An 18,856-nucleotide genomic window follows, 5' to 3' on the forward strand; every position below is an offset into this window, starting at 1 on the left:
GGGTCTGGATACTTTAAGCCAAGCCACTGTGTGTGTGTGTGTGTGTGTGTGTGTGTACATACATAACATATACACACATTTCTCTATAAATAATAAAGAAATGGTATTTGTACAATTAGGCTGCGTGGAAGACTTAGGCTGCGTTTCCACAGGCAGCCCAATTGATTTTTTTTCTTCTCTGCACTAATTGGTCTTTTGACCAATCATGTCAGATCTTTTTCAGAGCTGATCTGATTGGTCAAAAGACCAATTAGTGAAAAAAAGATGGGCTGCCAGTGTTAAATGGAAGTGGTCATAAACTGGTGATTTACTGTGTGTGTGTGTGTGTGTGTGTGTGTGTGTCCAGCAGATCGTCCGTCTCTAAAACCTGGTTTCGTCGAGGACTGCGGGGGCAGACATGTTCCCATCCTCTGGGTCTGACGGGACCTGTCAATCAAAAACAAATCCACCAATCACAGTCCAACTAAAGACTATTCTGATTAAGGTTGCAAAATTCTAATAACTTTCCCAGAATCCCCAGGTTTTCCAGAGATATCAGCTGGAGGATTCTCTGCTTATTCCCTTCTGATTCCTAGGCATCTTACAACCAGGATTTCTGGAAATCTGGAAATTTGGAGAAGTTACCAGAATTTAAAAAAAATCCTGATGCAAAACAGTATTAGTCTGAAATACAAGTAGACCAACTGTTTGAGTATCCATAGCAACAAAACATAACACGCTACATAAATACACACATATACAGGTACTAGGCACAACACAAGGTTAAAAGATTATCCCATACATCTTATTCAACATAGTGTAGGTGAAAATAACCTGTGTCTAATCATGTAATCTGGAGCGTGGAGAGTTTTAGAGGGAAGTGAAAATGGAACAGCAGGATTGAGATGAAGGGTTGAGGGTTACGTTTTTAATTTCCCCCAAAAAACTTCCTAGCACTTAGATCATCTAAAGTCCATTTTTAGCCAATGGGAGCAAAAAATGTAAAGATGATTTTTTTGCACTACAAAGCTTCCAGGAAGTTCCTGGTCAAAAGCGAAAGGTGTTCAGGAGAGTGAATCCTAACTTAAAACTTGGTCATGCACTGATGTCGAATGGGAAAAGCGGAAAGTTAGGATTCACTCCTAAGAGAAGAAATGACAGGGAAGCGTGTGGTGATTATTGGTTGGCTGTGCCCCTACCTTGGCCCGCCTGATGTTCGAGCTAAGAGTGTAGGGGTTATAGGGTATATGGGTTAGTGATCAAGCCTGAAGAGAAGCAGAAGGGCAGTCTGGCTTGTTGATTAGAGCCGTGGCCCCGTAGTCCTGCTGCTGACCAGAGAGCTCTTCATCCGCCTGGAACAGAGTCTGTTTTTTAAAATTCACATCAGGGGTTAATGGAAGTACTATCATGTTATCATCGCTGTCGGGAAGACAACCTTGTATCCCCCCAGCCTAAAAAAATGTTTTACATCTCAGGGGGAAAACAAAACAAAACAATAATGACAATAACAAACATCATGACCATCATAATCATGGGGCGGCAGGGCAGCCTAGTAGTTAGAGTGGAGGGGCGGCAGGGCAGCCTAGTGGTTAGAGTGGAGGGGGGCGGCAGGGCAGCCTAGTGGTTAGAGTGGAGGGGCGGCAGGGCAGCCTAGTGGTTAGAGTGGAGGGGCGGCAGGGTAGCCTAGTGGTTAGAGTGGAGGGGCGGCAGGTAGCCTAGTGGTTAGAGCGTTGGACTAGTAACCGGAAGGTTGCAAGTTCAAATCCCCGAGCTGACAAGGTACAAATCTGTTGTTCTGCCCCTGAGCAGGCAGTTAACCCACTGTTCCTAGGCCGTCATTGAAAATAAGAATTTGTTCTTAACTGACTTGTCTAGTTAAATAAAGGTAAAATAAAATAAATATAAGCCAGATTGGCCTATCACGTACATGTCCTTATGTCAGTCATGAGTCACAAAGAGAATGTCTTGTCCTGCTCCTGCATTCATCCCAATCATCAGCAACAGAGCATTGGGATAGATGCATGTCTGACATCAATGTGTGCTCAATAATGATCATTTAATATGGTCAATTTCAGAAAATGTTATGTAACATAACCATGCTGTTGACGAGTAGACTATGGTGTAATGGAAGGTTTTGTGGGTTTTGACACTTGCCAGCCATAAAATAAAGCAATATACATTCTGAAAGCATTCAGGCCCCTTCTTTTTCTACATTTTGTTACAGCCTTATTCTAAAATTGATAACTTTCTTTTTTTCCCCTCATCAATCTACACACAATACCAATTAACGACAAAGCGAAAAACAGAAATAACTTAAATTACATAAGTAATCAGAATCTGTGCTGAGATTTGAAGTCATTTCAATTGATTGGACATGATTTGGAAAGGCACACACCTGTCTATATAAGGTCCCACAGTTGACAGTGCATGGCAGAGCAAAAATCAAGCCATGAGGTCGAAGGAATTGTCCTTAGAGCGCCGATACAGATTGTGTCTCATCAGACCATGAGAAATAAGATTCTCTGGTCTGATGAAACCAAGATTTGGTCTGAATGCCACGCGTCACATCTGGAGGAAACCAGGCACCATTCCTACAGTGAAACATGGGTGGCAGCATCATGCATGGAGACTACTCAGGATCGATTGAAAAATGAACAGAGCAAAGTAGAGAGAGATCTTTGATGAAAACCTGCTCCAGAGCTCTCCGGACCTCAGACTGGGGCAAAGGTTCACCTTCCAACAGGACAACAATGCCAAGCACACAGCCAAGACAACGCAGGAGTGGCTTTGGAAACAAGTCTCTGAATATCCTTGAGTGATCCAGCCAGAGCCCGGACTTGAACCCGATCAACATCTCTGGACAGACTTGAAAATAGCTTTGCAGCGACGCTCCTCATCCAACCTGACAGAGCTTGAGAGGATCTGCAGAGAAGAAATGGGAGAAACTCCCCAAATACAGGTGTGCCAAGCTTGTAGCGTCATACCCAAGAAAACTCGAGGCTGTCATCGCTGCTGTAAATGTGATATTTCCATTTTTGTAAAGAAAATTCTGCAAACTTTGTTATTGCTTTGTCATTATGGGTAGATTGATGGAAAAAAATAACTATTTCATCAATTTTAGAATAACGATTTAATGTAACAAAATGTGGGGGGAAAAAATCAGGGGGTCTGAATACTTTTGGAATGAACTGTGTCACAATAGGTTTAAATATATGTCATGACAGTGTTATGACCATATCACGACAGTTAGGTCAGCTGTTATGACCGCGTTATAACGTTTTGTCAAGTGTTACCAAAACAAACATACATTGACAAAACTTCAGAAGTTATTTTGAATTGAGGGGAGTTACTGCTCTCAATAAATGGAAAATGATGTTACTAAGTTGTCTGAGAGCGACCTGATCAGGTTGTCCTATTGAGGTCAAAACATCTATCAAAGTGGTCAAATTTGACGACTTCTGACTTACTGGAAAAAACGTGCCCGATAGAGATAGTAAGGGGTTATTAACAGACAGACAGAGGAAACAGACAGACACACAGAGGAAACACAAGACAGACAGACACAGAGGAAACATTAGACAGACACACAGAGGAAACAGACAGACAGACACACACACACACACACACACACAGAGAGAACATTAAACAGACAGACATGCAACTCAGCATGAGACAAGTAATTCTAGGAGCAACAGCAAAATACTATAAGGTGACTTCCGGAGCAGACTGCACCAGACATACATAGCTACACAGAAACGGATTTAACACACCCCTCAGCCTGCCCCCCACACTTACAGTTGCCTTTGCTAACTGGTTGGCCTTCTGTCTCTGCAGGTCTGACTTGATGAAGCCTGGAGAGAGAAAAATATTTCTTAAAAAGCGGACATGCATGTTTAGGGTTTACGTAAGACTAGTGAGGTGTGTGCCAGCCATTTTGATGCCTGCAACACATGACCTTTCAGCAGATCCCTCTATACAATTCCATGATCAGGTTTTTTTACAGTTCAGGTCAGTGGTGTCCAATTAAGACCCAGACAACCAGGTGAGGGTGGGAGTTCCTAACTAAATCAATTAAGACCCAGACAACCAGGTGAGGGTGGGAGTTCCTAACTAAATCAATTAAGACCCAGACAACCAGGTGAGGGTGGGAGTTCCTAACTAAATCAATTAAGACCCAGACAACCAGGTGAGGGTGAGAGTTCCTAACTACATCAATTATGACCTAGACAACCAGGTGAGGGTGGGAGTTCCTAACTACATCAATTAAGACCTAGACAACCAGGTGAGGGTGGGAGTTCCTAACTACATCAATTATGACCTAGACAACCAGGTGAGGGTGGGAGTTCCTAACTACATCAATTATGACCTAGACAACCAGGTGAGGGTGGGAGTTCCTAACTACATCAATTAAGACCTAGACAACCAGGTGAGGGTGGGAGTTCCTAACTACATCAATTAAGACCTAGACAACCAGGTGAGGGTGGGAGTTCCTAACTAAATCAATTAAGACCTAGACAACCAGGTGAGGGTGGGAGTTCCTAACTACATCAATTAAGACCTAGACAACCAGGTGAGGGTGGGAGTTCCTAACTACATCAATTAAGACCTAGACAACCAGGTGAGGGTGGGAGTTCCTAACTAAATCAATTAAGACCTAGACAACCAGGTGAGGGTGGGAGTTCCTAACTAAATCAATTAAGACCTAGACAACCAGGTGAGGGTGGGAGTTCCTAACTACATCAATTAAGACCTAGACAACCAGGTGAGGGTGGGAGTTCCTAACTAAATCAATTAAGACCTAGACAACCAGGTGAGGGTGGGAGTTCCTAACTAAATCAATTAAGACCTAGACAACCAGGTGAGGGTGGGAGTTCCTAACTACATCAATTAAGACCTAGACAACCAGGTGAGGGTGGGAGTTCCTAACTAAATCAATTAAGACCTAGACAACCAGGTGAGGGTGGGAGTTCCTAACTACATCAATTAAGACCTAGACAACCAGGTGAGGGTGGGAGTTCCTAACTACATCAATTAAGACCTAGACAACCAGGTGAGGGTGGGAGTTCCTAACTAAATCAATTAAGACCCAGACAACCAGGTGAGGGTGAGAGTTCCTAACTAAATCAATTAAGACCTAGACAACCAGGTGAGGGTGAGAGTTCCTAACTAAATCAATTAAGACCTAGACAACCAGGTGAGGGTGAAAGTTCCTAACCAATCTGTGGAGTGAAAACCTGCAGTCTCCACTCTCGAGGAGGGGAGTTTGATAAGTGGATCAGGTAAATACATCATTTGTTTCACTGTGTTGCTCGTCAAATAGCATGAAAGAATATTCCCTATAGCAAAGACAGTAAGGCACAGCTTCCACTAGAGGGCACTCAATACAAAAACAATGTACACCATACTATGATGCATATGATACATAAATCCTTCAATAAAAAACCTGGAAGGACTAATTCAAATCAATTCAAATTAAATTTTATTTGTCACATACACATGGTTAGCAGATGTTAATGCGAGTGTAGCGAAATGCTTGTGCTTCTAGTTCCGACAATGCAGTAATAACGAACAAGTAATCTAACTAACAATTCCAAAAAAAAACTACTGTCTTATACACAGTGTAAGGGGATAAAGAATATGTACATAACAGAGCTTTATAAACTATGTTAATATTACAACACGACCTAGTTCATTATCTATACTATGGCTCGGATTGTAAATAATTGGTGGTCATGAGTTTATTGAAATATAGTTTACCTTAAATACAGCCCATGCAGTAACCTTCTGTTGCGGACTCTTAACCCTTCTAGGTCATACAATAAATCATTAACAATAAATGAACTTGGGACTTTAGCCCAAAAACAACCAGTATGTACTTTCAAGAGGAGTTTAGGGCTCGTTGATTTATTACTTCAATTGATTTATAGTTCTCCCCTAAATACTGCCCCTCTGGACTGACCTTTAACCCTTCACATCGTTAACATAATCATCTAGCGCAGTGTTTCTCAAACTGGGTCCTGGGGCCCCCACTGGGTACACGTTATGGTTTTTGCCCCAGCACTACACATACGATTCAAATAAAATCAACTAATCATCAATTCTTTGATCATTTGAAAATCAGCTGTGTAGTTTAAGGTTAAAAACATTTTTTTGTCAAATGTGCATCCCTTGGTGTCCAGAGGACCAAGTTTAGGGTCTATTGTCATGTTGGTGAACTTGGACTTCAGCCCTGATGTTCTCCAGTATGGATGTATTTAAGGAATTACACAGCAACTCTGGAGTTAACCCTTCAAGGGCCAATCAGTAGCCTCACTTTCCTCTCATGTGGGTGAATGTGGACTTGGACTACAGTAGCCAATGGCACCCTATTCCCTATGTAGTGCACTACTTTAGACCAGAGCCCTATGGCACCCTATTCCCTATGTAGTGCACTACTTTTGACCACCACCATCATCAGAAAAAGGTCTTTACCTGTGAGGACCGATCCGATGAAGAGGAAGACGCAGAGGAAGATGTTTCCTGCCAGCGTCCCGTAGTTATCTATGATCTTCCCCTGGCAGATAGTGAACATGATACCAAACACCTGTGCGTATATATAGAGAGAGCAAGAGCGAGAGAGAGAGAGAAAGTGAGAGTGAATTATCAATTATCTTTCCTTGACAGATGGTGAAAATGATACCAAACACCTGTCGTGGGAATTGGCCCTCTACACCAGTAGATCCCAAACTGTGGAGCGCACCAAATGTATCACTGCCATACTTAAACTGTTTAACAGTGTTGGGTATAGGGTATAGGCTATTTCCCTGACATCTGAAACCAGGGACGAATAATACCAATTTTACATTAAAAATAACATTTGAAAAAATACAAATTTTACCCAAACAATTATCGTGGCATTTGTGTCAACAGCAACCTGGGGGGAAAATATTCAGCACCATCATGAACAGCAGATCACTGCACTTTCTGAGTGAACACAACATCCTGAGCAAAAGTCAAATTGTATACCAAATTATCAAACCATATTTACATCTTATACACACCCTAATTGATAAACCACAAATTCTCATGCTTTGTAGACTTCCAAAAAAGCTTAAAAAAGATTAAATTTGACATGAACTCTTTTTACTGAAATTACATTTAAAAAGTGGCGTGGGAGGAAAAACATAATTAAATCAATGTACACTAATAACAAATGCAGTCAACATGATGAACATAAGATTTATTTTCCCAAGGGTGAGGAGTACAAATTCAGCTCAAGTCTATTTCATATCTAGATAAAGGAAATGGCAAGAGAACGCTTGATCAATCAACAGCGCCCGATCTCACTCTTAACGACACACGCGCTTCCTGTAGTCAGATGACCTGGTGCTGCTGTCCCACACAAAAGACGGTTACAACAACCATTCGATCATCTGCTAATAGTTCAGTCAAACCTCAACGAGACAAACATTCTGACGTTCCAGAACAAGGTCCAGATGTCACGGAAACGGATATACTGGGCTCTACTGATAGAACACACGTACGCGATACGGGACAAAACCTGAGGCGCCACAGGGAACGTCCACCTAGCCGCGCCACAGGGAACGTCCACCTAGCCGCGCCACAGGGAACGTCCACCTAGCCGCGCCACAGGGAACGTCCACCTAGCCGCGCCACAGGGAACGTCCACCTAGCCGCGCCACAGGGAACGTCCACCTAGCCGCGCCACAGGGAACGTCCACCTAGCCGCGCCACAGGGAACGTCCACCTAGCCGCGCCACAGGGAACGTCCACCTAGCCGCGCCACAGGGAACGTCCACCTAGCCGCGCCACAGGGAACGTCCACCTAGCCGCGCCACAGGGAACGTCCACCTAGCCGCGCCACAGGGAACGTCCACCTAGCCGCGCCACAGGGAACGTCCACCTAGCCGCGAATGAACTGAAAAACAAAGCAAGCAGGGCTTTCTATGCCATTAAACCAAATGTATTAAACTAGACGCACAAATTAGGATCTGGCTCATAATATTCTAAATCAATAATAGAACCAATAGCACTATATGGCAGTGGAGCGTGGGGTCCACTATGTGGCAGTGAAGTGTGGGGTCCGCTATGTGGCAGTGGAGTGTGGGGTCCGCTATGTGGCAGTGGAGCGTGGGGTCCGCTGAAAAACAAAGCAGTGGGTGTGGGGTCCGCTATATGGCAGTGTGGGGTCCGCTATGTGGCAGTGGAGCGTGGGGTCCGCTATATGGCAGTGGAGCGTGGGGTCCGCTATGTGGCAGTGGAGCGTGGGGTCCGCTATGTGGCAGTGGAGCGTGGGGTCCGCTATGTGGCAGCGTGGGGTCCGCTATGTGGCAGTGGAGCGTGGGGTCCGCTATGTGGCAGTGGAGCGTGGGGTCCGCTATGTGGCAGTGGAGCGTGGGGTCCACTATGTGGCAGTGGAGCGTGGGGTCCGCTATGTGGCAGTGGAGCCCGCTATGTGGCAGTGGAGCGTGGGGTCCGCTATATGGCAGTGGAGCGTGGGGTCCTCTATGTGGCAGTGGAGCGTGGGGTCCGCTATGTGGCAGTGGAGCCCCACTATGTGGCAGCGGAGCGTGGGGTCCGCTATGTGGCAGTGGAGCGTGGGTCCACTATGTGGCAGCGCAGTGTTGGGTCCACTATGTGGCAGTGAAGTGTGGGTCCACTATGTGGCAGTGAAGTGTGGGGTCCACTATGTGGCAGTGAAGTGTGGGTCCACTATGTGGCAGTGAAGTGTGGGGTCCACTATGTGGCAGTGAAGTGTGGGGTCCACTATGTGGCAGTGAAGTGTTGGGTCCACTATGTGGCAGTGAAGTGTTGGGTCCACTATGTGGCAGTGAAGTGTGGGGTCCACTATGTGGCAGTGAAGTGTGGGGTCCGCTATGTGGCAGTGAAGTGTGGGGTCCACTATGTGGCAGTGAAGTGTGGGGTCCACTATGTGGCAGTGAAGTGTGGGTCCACTATGTGGCAGTGAAGTGTGGGGTCCACTATGTGGCAGTGAAGTGTGGGGTCCACTATGTGGCAGTGAAGTGTGGGGTCCACTATGTGGCAGTGAAGTGTGGGGTCCACTATGTGGCAGTGAAGTGTGGGGTCCACTATGTGGCAGTGAAGTGTGGGGTCAACTATGTGGCAGTGAAGTGTGGGGTCCACTATGTGGCAGTGAAGTGTGGGGTCCACTATGTGGCAGTGAAGTGTGGGGTCCACTATGTGGCAGTGAAGTGTGGGGTCCACTATGTGGCAGTGAAGTGTGGGGTCCACTATGTGGCAGTGAAGTGTGGGGTCCACTATGTGGCAGTGAAGTGTGGGGTCCACTATGTGGCAGTGAAGTGTGGGGTCCACTACATGGCAGTGGAGCGTGGGGTCCACTATGTGGCAGTGGAGCCCACTATGGCAGTGGAGCGTGGGGTCCACTATGGCAGTGGAGCGTGGGGTCCACTATATGGCAGTGGAGCGTGGGGTCCACTATGTGGCAGTGAAGTGTGGGGTCCACTATGTGGCAGTGAAGTGTGGGGTCCACTACATGGCAGTGGAGCGTGGGGTCCACTATATGGCAGTGGAGCCCACTATATGGCAGTGGAGCGTGGGGTCCGCTATATGGCAGTGGAGCGTGGGGTCCGCTATATGGCAGTGGAGCGTGGGGTCCACTATGTGGCAGTGGAGCGTGGGGTCCGCTATATGGCAGTGGAGCGTGGGGTCCACTATATGGCAGTGGAGTGTGGGTCCACTAGATGGCAGTGGAGCGTGGGGTCCACTATATGGCAGTGGAGTGTGGGTTCACTATATGGCAGTGGAGTGTGGGGTCCACTATGTGGCAGTGGAGCGGGGTCCACTATATGGCAGTGGAGTGTGGGTTCACTATGGCAGTGGAGTGTGGGGTTCACTATATGGCAGTGGAGTGTGGGGTCCACTATATGGCAGTGGAGTGTGGGGTCCACTATATGGCAGTGGAGTGTGGGGTCCACTATATGGCAGTGGAGTGTGGGTCCACTATGTGGCAGTGGAGTGTGGGGTCCACTATATGGCAGTGGAGTGTTGGGTCCACTATATGGCAGTGAAGCGTGGGGTCCACTATGTGGCAGTGGAGCGTGGGGTCCACTATGTGGCAGTGGAGCGTGGGGTCCACTATATGGCAGTGAAGCGTGGGGTCCACTATATGGCAGTGAAGTGTGGGGTCCACTATGTGGCAGTGAAGTGTGGGGTCCACTATGTGGCAGTGGAGTGTTGGGTCCACTATATGGCAGTGGAGTGTTGGGTCCACTATGTGGCAGTGGAGTGTTGGATCCACTATATGGCAGTGGAGTGTTGGGTCCACTATGTGGCAGTGGAGTGTTGGGTCCACTATATGGCAGTGGAGTGTTGGGTCCACTATGTGGCAGTGAAGTGTTGGGTCCACTTACGAAGCAAGAATGACATACGGGACAAACACCCAAATGAAACCCTGCAAGAGCTTCCTCGGAGGACAGAGAAACTCCAAACAATGCAGAGTAGAATGACAATTCCCTTAATATCCAAAAAAGAGCCACCAAATTGTATAATCACTACAAACCACTGACCCCCACTCCTACAATTGAAACTAAGTCCTCAAATGTCAAGAGGTGACCATAGAGAAGAGTCATCTGGTTCTGAGGCTTAGTTCACTAACCACTACCAATCCAACAAAGCCACAGGACAGCACTCAAATATCACCTATTGGAAAGAAACCACAAAAAAAAAAATGTTGGTAAACTTCAATGCTATTAGTCTCTAAACAGACAGTACATGGTGGCATACTATCTGACCACCGTGACTGATAGAAAACACAGAAACAATGACAAAATGTACAGACTCATTGAGCACAGCCTGGCCATAGAAACCGTCTGTCACAGACAGATCTAACAACCCAGAGAGGACAGGTTGTGCTCACTCTAACCCTCAGAGGTCCTGACAGAGATGTACTTCGCCTACAATGACAGAACAATGCAGACTTACAGGCAATTTTCTTTGCTAAAATGTTTAAAAACAAAAATGTTGAAACTAAAAACAGATAAGGAAAAAAATCTATTTGGAGAAAAACACCTTTGTGCAAAATATGTAGCTTCCTGCCACACCCGTAGCTACCCGTGTCCATTTCATCATTGTCCTCATTCATGTCTTACTGTAGGGTTAAATTGTTACTCACTTAGTATTATTTTTCTTACTATTATCATCCATCCGTCATCACGGATTTGATACATGTCTATATGTAAAGCTTTGGTAATGTATGTGGTAACACTATCCATGCCAATAAAGCCTTTCGAATATGAGTTGAAAGGAGGTACAGAGAGCGAGACAGAGGGCACGAGACCGAGAGCGAGACAGAGAGAGAGAAAGCGACAGAGCGAGAGAAAGCGACAGAGCGAGAGAAAGCGACAGAGCGAGAGAAAGCGAGAGAAAGCGACAGAGCGAGAGAAAGCGACAGAGCGAGAGAAAGCGACAGAGCGAGAGAAAGCGACAGAGCGAGAGAAAGCGACAGAGCGAGAGAAAGCGACAAAGCGAGAGAACGAGAGAAAGCGACAGAGCGAGAGAACGAAAGAGATAAGTTTCGGGAATTCAGAGCAACAGGAGAGATCGTGATTAAATATTTGTTTAATAATATACGTCTAATATTGAGTTAATACAAACTCAATAGGAACTACCAGAACCAAGCTCGCCATCATTATTTGGGGGATTCGTGTGTATCGTTTTGTATTGTTTGGCATTACTGCACTGTTGGCACTATAAGGAAACATCCGCATTTCCCTGCACCTCTGATCGTATCTGCAAAATATGCGATGTCAACGTGCTTTATAGGCAGATTCATATCAGATCCAGGGGATGAGCTCCATTACTGACAGACTGATTCAGATTCAATAGATGCCAGGATGCTGCCTTGTATAGAAAGGCTCCTTGCAGACGGCCTATAAAAAGGCCTCACCTCTTACATATCAGCCTCTGAGGCAGTTATTGAATCTGATCAAGCCTGTCAGGAATGGAGTTCAACCAACTCTGTAAATATCATCCATAAAACTTGAAGTGTCCCTTACAGTTATACACAAGCTATAACAACCAGCATAGATAACAAGATGACCCAGCTAACTAGCCAGCTTGTCCATGTAAAGTCATAGCGTTTTAAAAAACATTTTTATACATGATTACTTAGCTATTTAAAAAGAAGAAAAACATGACTAAAGAATTCATTATAACAAAGGATTTAAGAAACCAAACTTCTTGTCAGAAAAAAAAAAAACTGATTTGAAAAACATTTAGGTTTTTGACAGGCAATATATGTAGGTGTCATAACCAGCCATAAAATACAATATGTCACAACAGGTTTAAATATATGACAACGTTATGACCATATGACAGGTTGTGTCAGTGCTTATGACATTATGACATGGTTTTGACTGTCCCCCATGGGGTGTCAAATAAAGTGATACCCAGATCGTAATAAGATTTAATTTTTGCTAAAACACAGTCAGTTCCACTTTATCTACATATCTGCATCAAAACACATTACATATAAGGAAAGACATACACAAGGCCTGTGTTAATAAATAAAGAACTTTGAGGGGGATACATAGTAAGTGCAAGTTATATCGAAAATCGGAACGACTAAATATGATCACAATAAAAGGCAATAAGAAAAACACATTTTTGTACAGTTATCAAAGTTATCATTGTAAACATTCACATAAGACATTAACAAGAATTGGCTTTTAAAACTTAAATTACTTCTGTACATACATTCCCTTAGGCCTATAGCCTAATACAGGAAGAGTCATAATGGGAACAAATGAAAAGCATGCAGGGGAGGCTAAATGACCAGTGACAATCTGAGCTACTGGGTGGAGACTAGGAGTCCCTTTACTAGTGCCTGTGTCTGCAGTGAGTCACACTCACTGGAGTACCACAACGGTGTCTCAAAAAGCTTCTCATTTTTCAAGCGAAGGTCTTTTAAAGGACGCCTTAATAAGGGTTAGGCTTCAGTCTTAGCCTACATTCATTCTTTCCAATCAATAGCCAGCAGGCTTATCTAGCTAATTATATGGGTATCATACATACATTTTACTAGTAAAATAGCAATCCTGCAGCAGCCCTGTCTTGTGGCTGGCTAGCTAGCTACTGTAGCTAGCTACAAATCAATTCAGACACTAGCCAATTCATTTTAGCTCTTAGCTGATACAAATGATAAATACTCTTCAAATTGACAATGAGAATTTTATTTTGTACAGTTATCAAGGTAAACATTTACATAGAAAAGACAAAGAGCTAAATCAAGTTGCTAGCTAACGTTACCTTGCCTCGTTTTGGCTTACTGGCTACTCTGCTCATCAGTACATTTCAGACTCATCTTGTAAAATCAGGAAAAAATATATACTATAATTACCAAAAAATTGTATACAGTTTCTTACCTTAATATGTTGTCCTGATCTCAATAACAAAGCTATCGAAGTTGTGAGAAACCTCTCAGGTCCAGTGGAGGCGAGGCGCCTCCCAGTGGCAGCATTCACTTTCAAAATTGAACATTCCTGCGTCTTTTTCTTTTTTCTTCTCATAAAACAACTCAGCTAGCTAAGAGAAATGATAAATTGCGATGCTAGCTAGTTAATGTTAGCTAAACTTGGGAGCTCAAGGGGACATAGGCTTCAGGAGCCAGCTGGTTACATATGATTCCACCATGGGCAACAACTGGCTATTTGTTAGTTTTCAGCCAAATATGTGACCCGTTTCAGGAAACTAGGCGTATGTCGCGGGTCACTACTTCACAGAAATGCCTTCTGGAACATGTGAACTTTCATGTGCCTTAATAACAAACTTGTACACCATCTGTAAATACGAATAAATTGTTAAATTACGAGCCTAGTTGGTTTAGCCAGAGAAAAATTCAGCAACCTTCCCGCTAGCCATGATTGGCTGAGATGAGTGGGCTGGACATGCGGAGAGATGAGTTTTGATTTGTCTGCCATATAGCACGCTTCTATCTATTTGAGCTGGTCTGTATGTCTAGGTAATCCTGACTAGTGCAGCTTTTTTTTTTAAGAAGATGTATTAAAACTGCATAAACCTAATGTCAAGTTAAAGTGTAAAAGCTGGCTGGCCCGTTAGCTAACATTATGTTTATGCTCTCCACTCTCTGGAGGACTGAGTTTTGAAATCATTGGAATTCGAGTATGATAGCTAAGGAAATAGAGAAAACACCTTTATCTGGATTACATCTTCAAACTAAGGCCAACCATGGCATCCGACAGGAGATGCATTCAACCATGATGTATACAGGTAAGAGTCTAGCTAGGCTAGCTACATTTTCACATATTACATATTTCTAATTTTGACAGAAAGTGGTGTCATTTCAAGTAAAAGTGTACTGTTACCTAGCTAACGTTAGCTGGCTGGCTCGCTAGCTAAAAATTGTGTATAATCTTATTCCTCGTATCTCAGACACATTGCTTGACTAGTTATAGCCTAATGTTAGCTCACTAATATTGAACCTGGTTGGTTAGCTACCTGCAGATTCATGCAGGGTAGTAACGTTATGAGTTGGTATTATGGTTCATTGTTTAGCTAGCTAGTTAGCTACATGTCTTAAAAGACTCCACTATGCAAGTATCCATTTCAATAGAACATCACCGCTACAACAACTGTTGATAGACTTACTAGCTGGTAAATTCGCTCTGGCCATCTACTCCAATTTCAGACCACGGGCAAGATAAGTCTAGCTAGCTACATTTTCAGATATTACACGTTTCTAATTTTGACAAAGTCTTTTAATTTCAAGTTAAAGAGTACTGTTAGCTAGCTAGCTTACGTTAGCATTGAACCTGGTTGGTTAGCAACATGCAGATTCATGCTGCGTAGTAACATCATGAGATGGGATTATGGTTCATCGTCTACCTAGCTATGTCTTAAAATCGCAGAATAACTGATGAATTCACAAACGTGCAACATCCGTTGAATATGGCCGGTTTCCGTAAACTGAACACGAACTGCTCTGAATTTACAAACTGACAGCACAGTTGCAGTCACCAATGCCCTGGATAACATAAACAGCCTAACCAGCTCTGGAAGGGCAAGTAATGGCCAGTGAGCTGTTCACTCTCACTTAGATGTCTGGAAGTAGCTAGCAAGTTAGTACAGAACGCTCAGATCAACCCTTAAAGAGATGGGTGGGGCTAAAGCTTAAGAGGGTGTGAACGATGCTGAATGGGTGGGGCTAAAGCTTAAGAGGGTGTGAACGATGCTGAATGGGTGTAGTAAACAAAGGGCTCTCAAATAACAGTACCAAAACAATCAAAGGCCATTTTTATCAACTTTGAAAGCAAAATTACTTTCCCTCTTCCTGACGTTTATGATATACCATTTTGTAGCTCTGAGTCTACTTTTATCAAATGTAAAAAAACACCATTTCAAATGTTGCTACGGTCGGTCACATGCTCTTCACATTATCAAGGGTACCTCTTTTTCAAATTGGAAACTTTATACAGCAATTTGAAAATAATGGTAGTCAAAGACACCATTGAGTAACAAAGACAAACACCAATTCTGTCAACTGCTCGCTGAATCTCGACAATTTGTGCCTCCTTCAAAATTGGGCAGATGCAGCGAACTTCACAGAATTGTCAGATATGAGTTGAGTGGAACATAGCTAGTTCATCCAGTGGCCACCATATTTAGAAGGATAGCTACTGAATGAAATGTAGCTAGCTAGTATGGTGGCTCACACTGGCCATGCAGTATCCAATCCAACTAGCTAAACGTGGACGCCAAAAGACCCAGCTATCGAGACTTGGGAACTCATGGGCACACAGGCTACATTAGCCAACTGGTTAGACATGATTACACCACAGGCAACTAGTTCATTTTCAGACAAATATTTTCAAGTTAGTTTAGGAGGTTAACTATTACTGAAATGTAGCTAGCTAGATGACTGGTCAGGCAGTAGCTACCCATTTGTGACCTATTCTTTGATACATGCTTGATCGGACAGTGAAACTAAAAAAAAGACTGGTAGCTAGCTGGTGATGCTTTATAACACATACATTTAAACCTGTTATGACATATATTGAGTTATTTTATTTCTGGTTATGACACCTACATAAGTGTCAAAACCCAGAAAACCTACCACACAAAGCAAAACATTCAATTACACCATAGCCTACCAGTCAACAGTATGTTTGTCATACATACATACATCAGAATGTATTCAGACCCCTCTTCCCTTTTTCCACATTTTGTTATGTTAAAGCCATTTTTCAAAAATTGATTAATTTAAATATTTCCGTCAATCTACACACAATACGCCATTATGACAAAGTGAAAACAGGTTTTAAAAATGTTTGCTAATTTATTAAATATAAAACAAAAAAATACCTTATTCACATTAGTATTTAGACCCCTTGCTATGACACTTGAAATTGACCTCAGCTGCATCCTGCTACCATTAATGATCCTTGAGACTCCAATCAAGTTGCAGAAACCTGTAGTAAATTCAATTGACTGGACATGATTTGGAAAGGCACACACCTGTCTATATAAAGTCCCACAGTTGACAGTGCATATCAGAGCAAAAACCAAGCCATGAGGTCGAAGGAATTGTCCGTAGAGCTCCGAGACAAGATTGTGTCGAGGCACAGATCTGGGGAAGGGTACAAAAAAAGCCTGCAGCATTGAAGGTCCCCAAGAACACAGTGGCCTCCATCATTCTTAAATGAAAGATGTTTGGAACCACTAAGACTCTCTAGAGCTGGCCACCCAGCCAAACTGAGCAATCGAGGGAGAAGGGCCTTGGTCAGGGAGGTGACTAAGAAACCGATGGTTACTCTGACAGAGCTCTAGAGTTCCTCTGTGGTAATGGGAGAATCTTCCAGAAGGACAACAACCTCTGCAGCACTCCACCAATCAGGCATTTATGGTAGAGTGGCCAGACGGAAGCCACTCCTCAGTAAAAAAGGCACATGACAGCCTACTTGGAGTTTGCCAAACAGTACCTAAAGACTCTGACCATAAGAAACAAGATTCTCTGGTCTGATGAAACCAAGACTGAACTCTTTGGCCTGAATGCCAAGTGTCACATCTGGAGGAAACCTGGCACCATCCCTACAGTGAAGCATGGTGGTGGCAGCATCATGCATTGGGGATGTCTTTCAGCAGCAGGGACTGGGAGACTATTCAGGATTGAGGAAAAGAGGAACAGAGCAAAATACAGAGATATCCTTGATGAAAACCTTCTCCAGAGCGCTCAGGAACTGACTGGGACGAAGGGTCACCTTCCAACAGGACCATGACCCTAAGCACACAGCCAAGACAACGCAAGAGTGGCTTCGGGACAAGTCTCAACGTCCTTGAGCTGCCCAGCCAGAGCAGACTTGAACCCGATCAAACATCTCTGGAGAGACCTGAAAATAGCTGTGTAGCGACACTCCCCATCCAACCTGACAGAGCTTGAGAGGATCTGCAGAGAACAATGGGAGAAACTCCCCAAATACAGATGTGCCAAGCTTGTAGCGTTACACCCAAGAAGACTGGAGGCTGTAATCGCTGCCAAAAGGTGCTTCAACAACGTACTGAGTAAAGGGTGTGAATACTTATGTAAATGTGGTATTTCAGTTTTTTTTAAATATAAATTAGCGAACATTTAAAAAAATGAAAACGTGCTTTGTCATTATGGGGTATTGTCTGTAGATTGGTGAAGAAGAAAAAGCAATTTAATCCATTTTAGAATAAGTCTAAAGTAACAAAATAAGGAAAAAGTCGAGGTCTGAATATTTTCCGAATGCACTGTATTTCCATGGATACCAAAAGCTTTGATCTGCCCACTGTCTGCAGCAGCTGTGTGTGTGTGTGTGTGGGGGGGGGGTTCACCTGTGCAGAGCAGTTGAGCAGGCCTGAAGAGGTTCCTTCACACTCAGGGTAGGTCAGCTCCACTCCAAACTCAAAGCCCAGGGGCAGGTAGCCTGTCATGAAGAACCTACACACACAACTTATAATAAAGCGCTATATAGACAGATTTAAATATTATAACACTTATTAGAGCCTTATGTACAGTACCAGTCAAAAGTTTGGACACACCTACTCATTCAAGGGTTTTTCTTAATTTGTACTATTTTCTACATTGTAGAATAATAGTGAAGACATCAACGCCATGAAATAACACATATGGAATCATGTAGTAACCAAAAAAAAAGTGTTAAACAAATCAAATATATTGAGTGTACTGGGTCTGAAGTTCAAATGTATGCAGATGATAGTGATATATGTGCATGCAACGAGCAAATAACAAGCTGCACAAGAACTCACTACTGTAATGGTCCAGGTTACAAAGTGGCTCAGTGACTCACTACTGTAATGGTCCAGGTTACAAAGTGGCTCAGTGACTCGTGTTTGCATCTCAATGTGAAAAAAAAACTGTTTGCATGTTCTTCACAAAGAGGGCAACAGATGCTACTGAGCCAGATGTCTGTGTCAGGGGAGAAGCTCCAGGTGGTATCTGATTTTAAGTACCTTGGCATCATAATTGATTCCAACCTCTTTTAAAAAGCATGTGAAAAAGGTCATTCAGATAACCAAATTCAACCTAGCTAATACTGCTTGACTAGTTGGGCCCAAGCTTGCTGTACAACATTAAGACCTATTCAGTCTGTCTACAAACAGGCTTTCAAAGTGCTTGATAGGAAGCCCAATAGCCATCATCACTGTTACATCCTCAGAAAGCATGAGTTCCTGAGTTGGGAAAATCTTGTGCAATACACCGACGCATGTCTTGTATTCAAGATCCTAAATGGCCTGGCTCCTCCCCCTCCACTCAGTATTTTTGTTAAACAGAAAACCCAAACATATGGCAGCAGATCCACAAGGTCTGCCATGAGAGGTGACTGTATAGTTCCCTTAT

At 43.8% G+C, this 18,856-nt stretch overlaps 1 protein-coding gene across 6 annotated transcripts in view; it reads right to left on the reverse strand.

Annotated features, from left to right (window-relative positions):
* Nucleotides 1-311: 311 nt before the first annotated feature.
* flvcr2b (FLVCR heme transporter 2b) overlaps nt 312-18,856 on the reverse strand; it is a 58,620-nt gene continuing 40,075 nt past the window's right edge. The window contains exons 7-11 of one of the 6 annotated variants that reach the window (XM_042301071.1): nt 17,830-17,935; nt 6,451-6,562; nt 3,775-3,830; nt 1,179-1,343; nt 312-603 (exon numbers count right to left, since the gene is read on the reverse strand). In XM_042301071.1, coding sequence (XP_042157005.1) covers nt 1,239-1,343; nt 3,775-3,830; nt 6,451-6,562; nt 17,830-17,935 — 379 coding nt within the window. In that variant the 3' untranslated portion in view covers nt 312-603; nt 1,179-1,238. Of the gene's footprint in view, nt 604-1,178; nt 1,344-2,921; nt 3,446-3,774; nt 3,831-6,450; nt 6,563-17,829; nt 17,936-18,856 lie in introns of those variants that run through there. The other 5 variants (XM_042301072.1, XM_042301070.1, XM_042301073.1 and 2 more) reach the window with 5 other exon arrangements.

The sequence above is a fragment of the Oncorhynchus tshawytscha genome, linkage group LG18 (genome assembly GCF_018296145.1).
Source record: "Oncorhynchus tshawytscha isolate Ot180627B linkage group LG18, Otsh_v2.0, whole genome shotgun sequence".
In the NCBI taxonomy this organism is placed as follows: Eukaryota; Metazoa; Chordata; class Actinopteri; order Salmoniformes; family Salmonidae; genus Oncorhynchus; species Oncorhynchus tshawytscha.